This window comes from Melanostigma gelatinosum (genome assembly GCF_949748355.1).
Source record: "Melanostigma gelatinosum genome assembly, chromosome: 22".
In the NCBI taxonomy this organism is placed as follows: Eukaryota; Metazoa; Chordata; class Actinopteri; order Perciformes; family Zoarcidae; genus Melanostigma; species Melanostigma gelatinosum.
The window spans coordinates 18,643,443-18,658,799 of record NC_136655.1 but is presented as its reverse complement, the minus strand read 5'-3'; the positions used below and the strand labels follow the sequence as shown (position 1 = coordinate 18,658,799).

The 15,357-nt window shown below is 45.0% G+C and overlaps 1 protein-coding gene across 3 annotated transcripts in view; it reads left to right on the top strand.

Moving 5' to 3' along the window:
• Window positions 1-575: 575 nt before the first annotated feature.
• Window positions 576-15,357, top strand: part of sbf1 (SET binding factor 1) — a 67,680-nt gene continuing 52,898 nt past the window's right edge. For all 3 annotated transcript variants that reach the window (XM_079294609.1, XM_079294608.1, XM_079294607.1), the window contains exon 1: window positions 576-758. In XM_079294609.1, the coding sequence (XP_079150735.1) occupies window positions 704-758 (55 nt within the window). In that variant the 5' untranslated portion in view covers window positions 576-703. The remainder of the gene's footprint in view (window positions 759-15,357) is intronic.

The window sequence follows — 15,357 nt, the reverse complement described above, 5'->3', positions numbered from 1 at the left end:
CAGTTGGTTTCCTTGGTCGAAATAGTCAAATTCACACATCAAATTAAAGGGCCAAACAGCCCTTTTGGGTTAACATCATTCTAACATTAATCATCCATCTTTATTTATCAACTGGGACCTAAGTGGTAAAAAAAAAGATACAAAGCTCAGGGACTATCAAAAGCATGACTTTTGACAAGCAATGCATTTAAGGGATAATCCTTATTTTTTATTATCAACAATATGTTGTCCACTGAGAGACTGTTGCGTATGGAGCAAATCTAGAATATAATAATTTGAAATAAGAATAATGAAATAATATTGTTCTTGGATGTTGGTTTTAAAATCTAATAGTCCCTGATTTAGTTGTGGGTCCCCTTCAATTTAGTGTCACTAGATTCGTTAGCACCTTTAACCCCTCTTGCGACGGTGCTGTTGTGTTTCTTGTAGGTGTTGGTCAGACTTTTGGCCCCTGAGCTGGTTTGGCTCCTCTCACATTGGACATTCCTGCCGAGCAGCCCCTCCCTGGCGGTCCCTTACTGCGCAGACTCGCGGCTCTCCGCTGTCAGGGCAAGGCGTACTGACAGTATGGCGGCGGGGTGCAGCTGGAAGGATGCTACTGTCGCCCGTGATGTGTTTATCGCCGGTAGGACGTAAATGGACAATTGAAGGCAAAAAGAGAAGAGGATTTAGCGAGAAAGGCTTGTCGCCGTGAGCTCCAAAGATGGCCAGGCTCGCCGACTACTATCTAGTGGTCGGTTACGACCTCGACAAGCGAGGTGGGTACTTGATTTAGCCTGCCCTGCTAGCTTTAGCGGCGTATTATTAGCCGTGGGTAAACAGGGAGGGAGGGAGGCGGGTACGGGACGGGCCGCCGCTCACAACTGACCGACAATAGATGCTCCAGCTGGCATTTCGCCTTCAACTTTATGCCGAGGACGCGCAGGCCTCACGGGATTAGTGTACTTAAATGCTAGCCTGTCAGCTCGTGTCCCGCATTTCTGACGGGAGACACGTTGAATGCAAAACACCATTGCATTGCTTAGATTCCAGGCACACTTTAGCTGCAGCAAAATAAACGGTCCTACCCTATTGACTGCAAACTTGGGCTAACTTTATTTGCTAAGAGCTAACGTTAGCCGGGCTAGCTATAAGGGGGGGCTGGCTGCTTGGTCGGCTGTGACCTAAAACAGATTTATTCACAGTTGCAGCTGCATCTTCCCCAGTTGTCTACAAATGTTACAACTGCAACCGTCTCTATTTAAAAGTCCAGTTTAAAACGGCACAGAGACTCTGTTGGACAGCGAGGTGTCAGTGCTGTGGCTGCAGGGTCCTGAGCAGTTACTTGGGGACTGTCCGACCACGAAAATCCTGCTGATTTCTGCTTGGACTTTATTTCAGGCGTGACGTTTCAACTGGAAATCGATGCTACTCCTCGGCGGAGTTGCTGATTGTTTTCTTTGTCTGTGTTTTGTGTGGATTAACCCAGACGGCTTTGCCCCTCCCTGAGCCCCCTCGGACCGGAGCTCTGTTCCCTTGTGTTGTCGGGACGGGGTTTGGACCGTTATCTGACCCCCCCCCCCCCTCTCCAGCCGGGGCCTTGGCCTAGATCTTTGCAATATAATGGCCCGTTTAATCATGAAATATTCAACCCGCCAATCCAATGGAAGCGTGCAGCTTGTAACATGCTCTTTTATATAGAGTGGATTTTTTTTTGCCTATGATTTATTCAGAAGAGGCAAATCGTAACATGACAAGTCCTCTGTGGTTAAAAGCAGGCGGAGAACCAGCTTTTATCTGGGTGATGCTGGAGCAACCTACATCACTTTTCTCATTGCATGAATGCACTAATTGCACCTTGTATTTCCTTTTCAGAGGGGAGGTGGGTTTGAACACAGGATGTTATAACGTGGACACTGCAAACGCTGCAGAAAGCCTCCTTCCTGTGCGCATGCAACGCAGTGCAGAGCGAGCCTGTAAAAAGCATCTGTGAACCAGACATTAGAGCCACAGTGGCTTGTAAAACCAAACACTTAAGGGTAATGATGACTGTTGGCGTTGCCCTACTACTGCCGCCTCACTGTTTACAATAATGTATTACTAAACCATGCTAAAGTTTCTAGGTGTAGGCATTGTCTTAAACATCTCCAGTAGCTTGATTTACATTATTCCCATCATTAGCATTGTTGCTATTACCATTTGATGCACTGGCAGCCATTTTTAACCTCCTAAATTCATCCTCTGCAGTTAGATCGTCAGTCTTGACATCTGTGCTCTTCTAGTTTTGCCCTCACACGTTATTGCCAAGCTCCTAAAAGTGATGGAGAATGAAACCAATCAGCGTCTGCTTCAGAGTGACTTGTAGACATCAGGAGTTAAACTTACATTCTGACACCTCCAGATGTCCATTTTTTTGTGCATGTGTACGATAGTTTTTGAGGATCTTTGGGGTATTTTATTTTTCCCAGCTGTGGTGCTTAAATTACTGTCAAGAAAACATTATGAATCAAAAGTGAATGCTCCTCGATCATAAGAATACCAGGAATTCTGAAGCACAGTGGAGTTTCCTCTGTGTGTGTGTGTGTGTGTGTGTGTGTGTGTGTGTGTGTGTGTGTGTGTGTGTGTGTGTGTGTGTGTGTGTGTGTGTGTGTGTGTGTGTGTGTGTGTGTGTGTGTGTGTGTGTGAGAGTGATTGCTGGTTGTCACTCAGTCAGTGGAATGTTTTGCGAGCGTGGGCACTGACAAGGTTTTCAGGGCTGACATCATTGCCTCTCATCTGCCTCTCAGATCTCAGTCACCAACAGAAACCCTGCAGGCATTTCTCAAATGGGATCGTCCTGCAGGAAGAACTGTTTCTTACCTACTTGATGGCGCTTATGGTCCTTGTTCTCTGTTAAAAGAAAGCTGTGACAGTTTGGCTTGTTTAACAGATGCTAAGATGAAGGCAGAGCCTTGAATCTTCCAATCGCCCTCTACATTTGTCACTAACGTGTCAAGTTGCTCACATTGTGCTTAACCTAAGTCATTCTATCAGTGGAGCTTTCTTAGAGCCAAGATGGCTGCATGTGGGTCGGGACGAGTCCATAGCTGTCCGGGTGTGGTCCCCCTAGCGTGGGTCTTCTAAGGAACTCCCCAGCATGTCGGGGTGTTTTGACAGCGGTTCCTCCGCTGGGCCGAGTACCGAGCGGCAGCTGAATGCATGTACCGTCTGAGGCCCAAACAGGAAGCTGGGGAGAGGACCTGAGGGAGACTTCTGTTTAGAGCGAGAATCCAGATTGTCTCCACGTGCACGTCTGTTTAAAAAAAAAAGAAAACAGGAAAGGGTGCTGTTTGTGTGTGAGGCGGTCTCATTCAAGACAGTGGAGAGACTAGCTCGCTTGTATTCACGCAACCATGCACGCGCACACACAGATGGTAAACATTCAGGTTCTGTTTGTAGCTCCGTCTGTGTGCCTCTGGCGGAGAGCGTCGGCCGTTGCAGTGGCGGCCCCGAAACCGAACGGTTGTTTTCAGGCCGGAGTGACCGCTCTGAAGCCCAGCCTCTTCTGCATACACACACACACACACACACAGCTTGCAGAGGCCAGCCAGGACACAAAGAGGTGCACCCAGGGCGGACCGATCGTCCATTGTTGTTTACAAATCTGAGGTTTTTCTCTGTTACTGCAGTGTTGTCATGACTCATGGTTGTAGAATTGTGGCGTTGCTAATGATGTGTTCGGTTTAAGGTGCTTTGATGCCATACTAAATAAAACAGAAGCCCCCATGCAGTGAGCTGCAGCTCTGGACAGTTATGTTGCTGTCCGTTGGTTGTCATCTCTGTAAGCAGAATAGTTTCGTATTGCACGTCTGGCACCAGTTTTATCACCAGATTTGTCAGTTCGGGTTGATGAAAGGATGCCAGAGTTGTGAGACCTTTAACCCCATCCGAAATGCCCACGAAGCCCCTGCTATGGTTATGTACAGTGCATCCGTAAAGTATTCACAGCGCTTCACTTTTTCCACATTTTGTTGTGTTACAGCCTTATTCCAAAATGGATTCAATTAATTTTTTTTCCTCAAACACACAATACCTCATAATGATAACTGAACATTTTGCAAATCTATTAAAAATAAAAAACGAAAGAATCATATGTACATAATTATCCACAGCCTTTGCCATGCCACTCAAACTTGAGTTCAGGTGCATCCTGTTTCCACTGATCATCCATGAGATGTTTCTACAACTTGATTGGAGTCCACCTGTGGTAGATTCAATTGATTGGACATGATTTGGAAAGGCACACACCTGTCAATATCAGGTCCCACAGTTGACAGTGCATGTCAGAGCACAAACCAAGCCATGAAGTCCAAGGAATTGTCTGTAGACCTCCGAGACAGGATTGTATTGAGGCACAGATCTGGGGAAGGGTACAGAAAAATGTCTGCAGCATTGAAGGTCCCAATGAGCCCAGTGGCCTCAATCACCCATAAATGTAAGAAGTTTGGAACCACCAGGACTCTTCCTGGAGTTGGCCGCCCAGCCAATTTGAGCGATCGCGGGAGAAGGGCCTTAGTCAGGGAGGTGAGCAAGAACCCGATGGTCACTCTGACAGAGCTCCAGGGTTGCTCTGTGAAGAGAGGAGAACCTTCCAGAAGAACAACCATCTTTGCAGCATTCCACCAATCAGGCCTGTATGATAGAGTGGCCAGATGGAAGCCACTCCTCAGTAAAAGGCACATGACAGCCCGCCTGGAGTTTGCCAAAAGGCACCCGAAGGACTCTGACCATGAGAAACAAACTTCTCTGGTCTGATGACACAAAGATTGAAGTCTTTGGCCTGAATGCCAAGCATCATGTTTGGTGGAAACCAGGCACCGCTCATCACCTGGCCAATACCATCCCTACAGTGAAGCATGGTGGTGGCAGCGTCATGCTGGGGGGATGTTCTTCAGCTGCAGGAACTGGGAGACTAGTCAGGATTGAGGGAAAGATGAATGCAGCAATGTACAGAGACATCCTTGATGAAAACCTGCTCCACAGCGCTCTGGACCTCAGACTGGGGCGAAGGTTCATCTTCCAACAGGACAACGACCCTAAGCACACAGCCAAGATAACAAAGGAGTGGCTTCGGGACAACTCTGTGAATGTCCTTGAGTGGCCCAGCCAGAGCCCACACCCCGATTGAACATCTCTGGAGAAGTCTGAAAATGGCTGTGCACCGACGCTCCCCATGCAACCTGATGGATCCTGAGAGGTCCTGCTAAGAAGAATGGGAGAAACGGCCCAAAAATAGTTGTGCCAAGACTTGAGGCTGGAATTGCTGCCAAAGGTGCTTCAACAAAGGCTGTGAATACTTATGTACGCGTTATATTTTTGTTCTTTATTTATAATAGATTTGCAAACATTTTAAACAAACATTTTTCACTTTGTCATTATGGGGTATTGTGTGTAAACAATTAATTGAATCCAGTTTGGAATAAGGCTGTAACATAACAAAATGTGGAAAAAGTGAAGCACTGTGGATACTTTCCGGATGCACTGTATATTTATAGAAAAATCACATATTAGGGCACTGGTATTGAATCGGTTCTCGTATCGAGAAGGAAAAAAGGTATCGGAACATGTCTTCTGACAGTGAGGTTTTCAGCTTTAGGGTCGGGTGTCCAACCTCATTTCTTAAAACTATATTGCATGTTCATAATTCATACTTGTATGACGTATTCTTTGATTTAAAAAGTACTTTTGCTAAATTTAGACTATTCTATCGAGGCAAAGCTTTTGGGTGGCTGCTTGTGTGTAGATTAAAAAAACTTGAGCATGTAGAAACACATATTCCTCAAAGTATTGTTTTGGTATCTGAACGGTCACTTCTGTATTAAATCGGCTCTCTTGAAACATTTCAAATGATGACCAGCCCTAGCTGTCACGGAGACAGATTTCAGCTTGTGTCTGTTCCTGTCCAGCTACATTAGTATACAACTATACCGTTTATACTGTGGTATGACATCAGAGACAATCCAGTCGGGTGATTTTATCCATAACTGTTCCTAATTTTATTTAGATATCACTTGAAGATGATTTTATCCTTAACACCGTCTCCTAAGATACACACATGTGGAGATAAGGTTTTTGTTTTTCCTTTTAAGATACTTGGTAATCATCAGTTGAGAATGAAGGGATCGAGAATGACATGCTCTATGTAACAACAAATCACACGCTGATTCATGGTTGGTGCCTTAAACCCAGAGGCCGCCAAGGTGTCCTGGGTCAACATTAGAGGTGGGGGGGGAAATCGATACAGCATAGTATCGCGATATTTTGCGTGGCGATATTGTATCGATACACGGACGCCAAGTATCGATCTGTTATTATATAAACTATTAAAAAAACAAACAAAAAAAATCAAATCAATTGCTTTTTCAGTCCACTAGATGGTGCTGAGTTGTTTTCTGGTGAGGTCAGCAAAGGTCCCGGGTCAGCGTGATTGGTAGGAAGTTGGTCAAAACAAAGAGAGACATCTGGCTAAACCTGCCAACAGTAGCCGGCTCATGGGGAGAGTGCAGCGCATAACTGGCTCTCTGCCCTCGACGTCCATGCATCACAAGTTATACTGAGTTATATAACTCTAATATCCGACTTATATAAGTTATAGTTCATATACTGAGTCCACACGTTTGCATTTAGTTAAGTTGGACTATGTAGTAATACAAACAGTTCAGTTTGTCAGGTTCATGCAACATTTATGACATTGTTGGTCAGTCTGTCTGCTTGACAATCATATTCTGCTGCAATAAAAATGATTGAAGTGAGATGAACAGACTGAAAACTTTATCTTATTTGTTGAAACATGTTGACACAGTTTTCCTTTGGGGTCATCATTTGAAGTGGAAAAAAGTAATAAATCGCAATATAGGCCTATGTTATCGCAGTATCGTGATAATATCGCAGTATCGTGATAATATCGCAGTATCGTGATATCGCAGTATCGTGATAATATCGTATCACGGGATCTCTGGTGATTCCCACCCCTAGCATGCAACTGGCAAAACTACAGAACATCCATTATAAGTTTGATTCCCACTGTTGCTGTGGTATTGAAGTTTCGCTTTCTGTTATCGGGACAGAGCCGTGACTAATTCATGTCGCACTCGCATGTGCATTCAGTGGAGTGTGAATGCGAGCAACTGCCTGCACGAGGGGAAATGGAAACCTCTCAGATCGAAAGCAAGAAGAAGCGAGCGAGCGGAGGAGAGAGTGTGTGTGATGCTGCCAGCAGTGCCGGCCTGCGGGCAGCCACTTCCTCCATCGCTCCAGAGCGGGGCTGCAGCCTTTCAGGCCCTCCAGAAATAGCCCTCACAATCTGCCTTTCATAGGGGGACAGAGCGACGCTGGGTCGTGGCTACGGCGCTGTGTGTGTGTGTGTGTGTGGGGGGGGGGGGCTCCTCTCCCGTCGGCCATTCAGATGGCGGCCTGGATGTTTGTGGCTGTGTGTGTTTGCTGCGTTACCACGGCAACGTTTACCCCCCCCCCCCCAGCATGCTGGGCGGTTGTGGTTAGTGCTTGTCTCATATTGACCAGTTAACCATGTTACTAATATTGTCGAGGGGAAGGTAGCAGTGGCAATTACTTTGTGCTGATATGCAGTGGCTTTTAATTTGTTCCCTTTTCTACATTTAGACCACCACAGGACACAAACTCTCCACTGTCTGGCCCCAGATTGAGGAAGTTATTTTATTGTAAGCAGCTCATAAAGGCAGGTATACATATCACCGTTATTATTGCAGAAAACTAAACGTTGATTATTATGCCATTCAAAGAACATCATGCTGTAGTCGGGGAAGACCTTCAACATATCGATGTTGTGTGTGTGTGTGGCTGTATTTCAGCACTCTGTCTGCTGAATACTTGTTATTCATGAGGGAGACGGTGGCCCCAGGGCCCCAATGCTGCCCTCATTCCTACTGTGTGTGTGTGTGTGTGTGTGTGTGTGTGTGTGTGTGTGTGTGTGTGTGTGTGTGTGTGTGTGTGTACTCAAATTGTAATCCAAGTCTGTGTGGGACAACGTTTTGTGTGTGTGTGTGTCGCTAAGTTAATGTGATCCGCACCCTTCGGGGGGGAGGGTGGTAAGCTTGGTCTTTTGCCCTAGATTTAGATTGAGAGAGATGCACAAAGTAGGGAGTATGCACATTTGAAGATGTATTGCTACATAGCTTATGAATCCACTTAATAGACACATTTTCAACACATTGGCATTTAGGGTGAAAACATCTTAACATGGTGTTAGTTGTGTGTGTGTGCGGGATGCCCTGTTCCTTGGTGCTTTGATGGTTTCCCCGGTATTCAGAGAATGTCTCTGTCTCCTCTCAGGACAAAGGCTGAGTCAGTGTTGCTCACAGTCAGTTGTTGGTGCTCAAGGGAGCAATCGCTCAAATCCCTGAGGGGTGATTCCAGCGTGTCCGGAGCACTTTTGATGTGAAGATAGGGGGCCGTTAGGATTGGTAGAGTTGGCTGTGTGGCTCCGGCAACCACATTGCTGTAACACCCTTGTTTGTGTGATGCTATAGGCTGTGTACGCCTGGGATAAACTGGGATAAACTTGCACGTGCAATATGATTGCCCTCTTACTTATCTTAAATAGAGATCATATTGTTAGATGTGTGTTTAACATAAGTGCATTTCCTAAATTTACTTGTTGTGTTTTTGCGCTTTTCTTTTCATATGTGCGACCTAACTCAAAATCTTGATGATAGATCTTCATGTTGACACTTTGGCTCGCCTCTGTGAGGCAACGCAGTCTCTCAGCATTTATCCATATGCCTTCCGAAGAAAATGAAGCGCATTCCTGGGGTTTACTTTCCTTATTCTAGGACAAGTTGCCATCCAGTTGATCTAAGAAATGGAGACTTTCGAGATTTTAAACAATACTTTGTGAGCACACAAAAAAATATACAGCTCCCACAAAAAAAGACAACCTACAGGTGTTGAATAAAAACGGTATTGGGTATTAGCACGTTTAAAAAAACAAAACAACGTCCTTATCTAAACATATGCAGTGAACCACACAACATACTTTCAGGGGTGCCCAATACGTCGAGATTATTTGGAACAGTGAAAAGTTGTGTTTTGTTTCAGCGTGGTAACGAATGACTGTTGTCTGACTGGAGTCTGGTGGCTTTGAGGAGATCATATGAACTCTGTTTTCTACGTTTAATGAATTATAATAATTGTCCAAATCCCTGTTGATTTTACTTATTATATCTTCATTTCAATGCACTTCACATAAATAAGCGTGTCCACCTGGGTGTCATGTTTCCGTGAACTACCCGTGAGTATTGCAGTCATTTGTCCAGGGAATGAATGCAGATTGTAACAGCCCCTCACTGAAGACTAAAGTCAGCCGTTATCGGGTGTCAGTGGGAGTTCTTCGTCCAGAGGGAAGGGGCTATATTGTGCTTTTAGCGGTTCATTTTATGTGCCACATTTGCCTCCTTCAGTGTTGAGAAGAAATTTTAAGAATGGGGAAAATAAATTTCAAATCAGTCTGATGATTGAGCTCAAAGCTAGCGGTCTGCCTCCATTGTTTCATCGACACTTGGTCTGGTTCCTGTTTGCTAACGAAAGAAGTCAGTTTCTTGGCTGTTGGTTGCCCGGGTAACACAGTCATTTCTGTGTGTGTGGGTGCTGCGGTGGGAGAAAGAGCTCAGTGGTTAATTTGCAGCAGAAAAGAAATGTGGCGCTAGAATATAGTAGAAGTGATAAAGGGGGGGAAAGAAGAGTGTTGGGTTGAAATGATTAGAGGGATGCAACGTATTGCTGAGGGGAGACAAAGGTCTGGGCGGCGGAAGGTGTGATTGAGTGCTCAGCCATCGCATTTCCTGTCTCAGTATTCTGGGGTCGCACGCAGACGTCTTGTTTTGCATCGTGGTCTTGAGGAGCCGCTTGTAATAAGACCATATTTCCTGTACGTCATCGTGTATCTGGAGTCAATTCCCAGGTTTATCAAGACAACCATATCCTCTGGTTAACTGTGTCCCCCCCCCCCCCCCCCACCCGTTCTTGCCTTTTTATGCAATGCTCACAATTGCTGGGCATGTGTGTCAATGACTATTGAATGAATATCCTGAAGCTGCTTGTGCACAGTGATTTATTTCATTTACCAAACACATTCTCTTCTTGAGTCCCTCCCCATCCTCCTCATCCCCTCGACCACTTAAAGCTGCGTTAGAGCCTGACTGAACTTGATCCGTGTCAGCATGCGGGGCATGAGCCTTCCTCATCATGTGGTTGTCATCCACAGATGAGTCCTACGTACTGCCCCTGATTAATGCCGCTCTCGTCTTGTCACTCCTGGATGTCACACTAGACTTCATGTCTTCATGTTATTTTGGCCACTGGGAAACTCTTTACATGCCGGTAAACATGCATACCTTGCATGAAAGGACTTGCAATGACCTGCAATATGTTCCTGACCTCTTCTTCCACAACAGCCTCTTGCCTGTAACACTGCTATACACAAAACCATAGTGTTAAAACCCCACCACATTTAAGGCTAGTTGTTACTACTGTAACTACTGCAGCCGGCGAGCTCACTGCTGAAGTGCTATGCAAGCAGGAACATGCTGGTGCTAGTTTCCTCTGTGCTGTTTAGTCTACATCCTCCTTCATGTTCTTCAATCATAAGCTACTTAAGGGAGGAAAAGGAACTCCGAGCTAACAGCTTGCTAACTGTCAGTTAGCATCAGACCTTGCTTGGATCATGGCCCATTGACTCCGGGGAAGAATAAGAGTTCAGTTGGAAGGTTAACATATCCACCCTCCAGCAGTAAAAAGTGAACTGAAGTCAATGAGCCGTGGCCGTTAAAAGGCCCGCTGTAGACGACATGCTCCACTCGGTCCACAGAGTCCTGAAGCACGGAGTCTGAACGGCACACCGCGCGTCCTCGGGTCTCCAGCAAAACACCGGCAAAACTGTGAAGATCGGTTGAACGGTTCTTCAGATATGTGACATATACACACACACACATACAGAGATTCCTTGCTTTATAGTTCAGTTCAAACTGGTGTACTGATGTGCTGTTTAGGACCAGGATATGAATGACTAAACAAGTGGAGGTCTGTTTGTCTTCAGCCCAACAGTCTTAAACAGCTGCTTTGCTTGTCTGTCTGTGCATATACTGCATGTCTGTTTCCTGTCTGTTTTTACCTACCCCAAACCAAATCGCCTCCATGGATTAATAAAGTTGCATTGAATTGAATGGGAAGTTGAATCCTGGATGTACTTTAGTCTGAAACACTGGCCAGAGTGACTGGAAAGTAGATGGCCTGAGTTCTGTGTGCTTTGGCAGGTTTCCCCGACTCTATTCAGTCTGTTTGGTGGCTCACACTCAAGCAGAGCACATTAGCACACAGCCACCTGTGGCCGCGGATGCAGAATGAGAAGTGAGAAGAAATAAAAGTCATGTTATTAATCATCAGTCTGTAACAACTTGGTTTGAGATAGACCTGAAGCAACCGACTATGTAGACTTGAAATACGCTTTGTCCCTCTCTGAGGCCGTTTCCCCTCCTGGAAAGCCTCTCGTTTTTGTTGCATTAGTTTTGCAGGAAGGATGTGAGTTTGCTGAAGAGCTTTTGCACGAATAAAATGTCCCACATTGTCTCCAGGGCGACTTTCCAGATGGAGCAGGGGCTTTTTTGTCACCCTCTATTTGGCTCCTGAATGGCAGCATTGCTCAGTTTTTTGTTTTAAACAGGCTGGCTCATCTATTTATGCAGGATCATCATCTTTGCTGCCATCTGACACAAAATTCAGACAGGTGTGACTTATTGATGTGACTGGCCGCGTGTTGCCTCGTACCCCAGGAGGGGCCTCAGTCTGTGGTGCTGCTTTTAATCAGAGAGTGACTCACACCCTGTGTGTGTGTGTGTGTGTGTGCGCGTGTGCGCAGCAGAGAGCCCTGTCAGAGGGTGTGGTTGTAGAGGCTGGATATAATGATGTCATAGTTTAGTACGTTTTCGCCCAGAGATGTGATCTTGCTGCTGTTGTGGTAAATACTGCAGCCATGGCTGCTCACCTCCTGCACACTGATCCCCACTTAACAATGAAGTTATGCTGCTGCAAGTTGTTCATGGGATTCATTTTTGCTGTGGAAGTGATTTATTTACGAAAGCTTTCCTCATAAATAAAGGTCACAGAGCTTGTGAGTAAAACCTAAGTAGGAAAAGTGTCACGGCAGTAAGACATTGCATCAGTGAGATATTGTCTCATTAAGTGAACGTCCTCTTCCTGAAGCTGATGCAGGAGCAAGCCCCGATCGCTGAGGGTCGATGCCGTGTAGGAGTTTTAGTCCGGCTGCTCTTTGTGGATGGAGTCGGTGGAAGACTTGTGTATTCTGTTGGATGGTGAGCTTTAAGCTGGGAGTAGAGATTTGTGGTGTTTTTCATCTTTAGTCCCGACTTCATGCAGCTTACAAATCCCTTCGTTGTCGTTCTCTGGCTCTCCTTTTTCTGTCTGTTTAAAACCAAAGAACCGCCAAACAACATGTTTTTATCCAACATAATATTCAGCTTGATCCATTTGTTGGCGTTGAGCCTTTAAAAAAATCATTTTCACCACGATCAAATATGGGTTAGTGTCTTGCACGCACCTGTATTAACGGGGCGGTCTAGCAGCAATCTAACAGCACCATAAATTTCATTTGTAATACCACAATACACAAAATCAGACGTATGCTCGGATGCTTTTTGTGATGCGCTACAACAATGCAATGGAGCATAGCGAAAGCAACATCGCGTCATATTGCCAAAGCCTATGCAGAGTCAACTTGCTCAAGACCAAATTGTATCTCTTATTTTGTGCAGTTCTGCACACACATCGATGTACATATGTGCAAACATAGACGCATGAAAACACACGAGGCTCGGAGCTCTTTTGTTCCCGCCGGCTGCCGCCGCCTTGGAAACCGCCCGATGTTGTGTCACTGTGGTTTGGAAGCCTGCGAAGGAGGAGCCGTGGTCTGGTTCAGCACCAAGCTCATGAAACACACACACACACACACACACACACACACACACACACACTCATTTCAGCTCTTGACTGCCATCATTTATTGGTCACTGACCTGGCGGTCTACTTCCATCCTGTGTCACAGAGTATCACCGCTAGTAGTCATCGGTGTGAGGAGTCATCGCCAGCTTCCACACACACACACACACACACACACCCACACACACACACACACACCCGCTATGTGTGACCCACATTTCCTCCCATGCTCCCACCCTTCGTCCTCTTCAGGCCTGCCTCTATCGCCCTCTCCCAAAAGCAGTGTTTTTCTTTTCTTTATTCGAGCAGCACGTGTGTTGTTTCTTAGCAGCAGCCACCTTCAGCGTCACACTGAGCCCCCTCGCTGATCGCCGGCTCTCTTGGTTGATTGTGGCTGTCATGAGGCTCTGATTGTGTCTGTGGTCAGCTTTTGGTTTGCACAAAGGTAGACTTTTCCAAAAGAAAGTAGCAGTCTAAGTCTTTAGAAATGTCTGAAAATAAAGCAATAAAGCTCTTTTTGACAACACATCTTCATAAGAACCAGAACCTTGTAGAAATCATTTTATCACAGAATCCACAAAAAAAACCTATAACAGTGATAATACACTCAGTAAAACAATGAGCTTGTAGAAGGGAACTATTTATGTTCTTTGCATCTGCCTTACCGATTTATATGCCTATATTAGGAGAACACTTGTGTATTATTTAGTTAATACTTCTTTAACAAACAAGTGGTCTTTGTATTTACCGTACTTTTCGGACTATAAGCCTCTACTTTTTACCCCACGCTTTGAGGCGTCTGCTTATAGTCCGGTGCGCTTTATATATGGATTTTTCCGTAGCTTTTCTCCGCCACAACAACCGCAACTTCCGGTTCCGGTCTAACACAACATTTACTCGCTCCCGACACAGAACAGTTGCTACCAGCAACTCCTCTGCTACCAGCTGTTACTGACAGGGTCGCTACAATATGGATGAAGTACCTTTGACCTACCTCTCACTAGGACTGTTAACAAAAAAGGTTGAACGGCAAGATGCTTTTAACAGTACATGTCCGACTCGCTAGCTTCTAAGCTAATTTTAACATTACGGCCAATGGGGAAATGCTAACCGCGATTAGCATTAGTGAATATATAATATATCTTTGTACATCTTTTCATGCAGACATACTTGCATTACAGACGAAGGTCTCACGGCTACCAAACGAAAAGCAATGAGGCAATAACTGTTGTTGCTCATAGCTCTGAATAGCTGTTGTGCTAGAAGCAACTGGCCAAGCCAGTTAGCCGTAAATGCTATTCAGAGCTATGAGCAGAGAAGAGCAGCTTTTTTCTCAAGTCTGCCAGTGGATCCTAACAGCCCGGAACAGTGTGAAAGAATCCACCTTCACCAATGGGTTCTGAAAGGCTGGGATAGTACGAGATTAAGGGGACAGCGCAATTTAAAAAAAAGAAAAAAAAAAAAAATGCTAATCGCGGTTAGCATTTCCCCATTGGCCATAATGTTAAAATTAGCTTAGAAGCTAGCGACATGTTATGATGTTCATAGAAGACAACTTTAGTACTGTTGAAAGCATCTTGCTGTTCAACGGGGACACCTGCGGCTTATAGACCAGTGCGGCTTATCTATGTACAAATTCTTTTTTCCTTTTAAAAATCAGCTGGTGCGGCCTATATACCCGGTGCACTCTATAGTTCGGAAAGTACGGTACATGTATTCTCAGTATCAGCTGCTGTGGATCGAGGGATTGCCTCCATGCGGCTCCCAACATGGCGACGAAGCCATTTACTTTAACTGTTAATCTGATAGCGACGTTAAAGGGTTAATTATTAACATCCCTGCTGCAAACTATGCTCTGTCTGCATGAAGAAAACACAGCGTTAAATGTTAAAATGTCAGCAGCATCCTGTTGTATAGTTAATGTTACACTCAGAAAGTCAGGAATGTCGGATGAAAATAAAACGTCTTTTCAAAGTCATTCTTAGAACTTTAATGGTATTAAGTACCCATATGTACGTACTTGTACTTCTTGTGTGTATCGATGCATCCCAACTGCACTATATCTTTACATAGCACATAGTTTGCTTTTATATTAATGCTCTGAATTTCAAATTTCCAGTTAACTGTCTGTTAGAGGCACACAGAAAATGATGGCTAAATGGTATATATTGGTGAGATTGTAAGGTGGTTAAAAAGAGGGGAATATATAATTAATAACAAAATGGCCGTTCTTCAAAATATCTGACTATTTGTACTGTATAGCATAAATTAAAAAATGAACAGATCCCTTTTCATTCGCCCCAACAAATGGACTTTCAAGGCTTCTCAGTTTCAACCCACTTGGAATGTCAG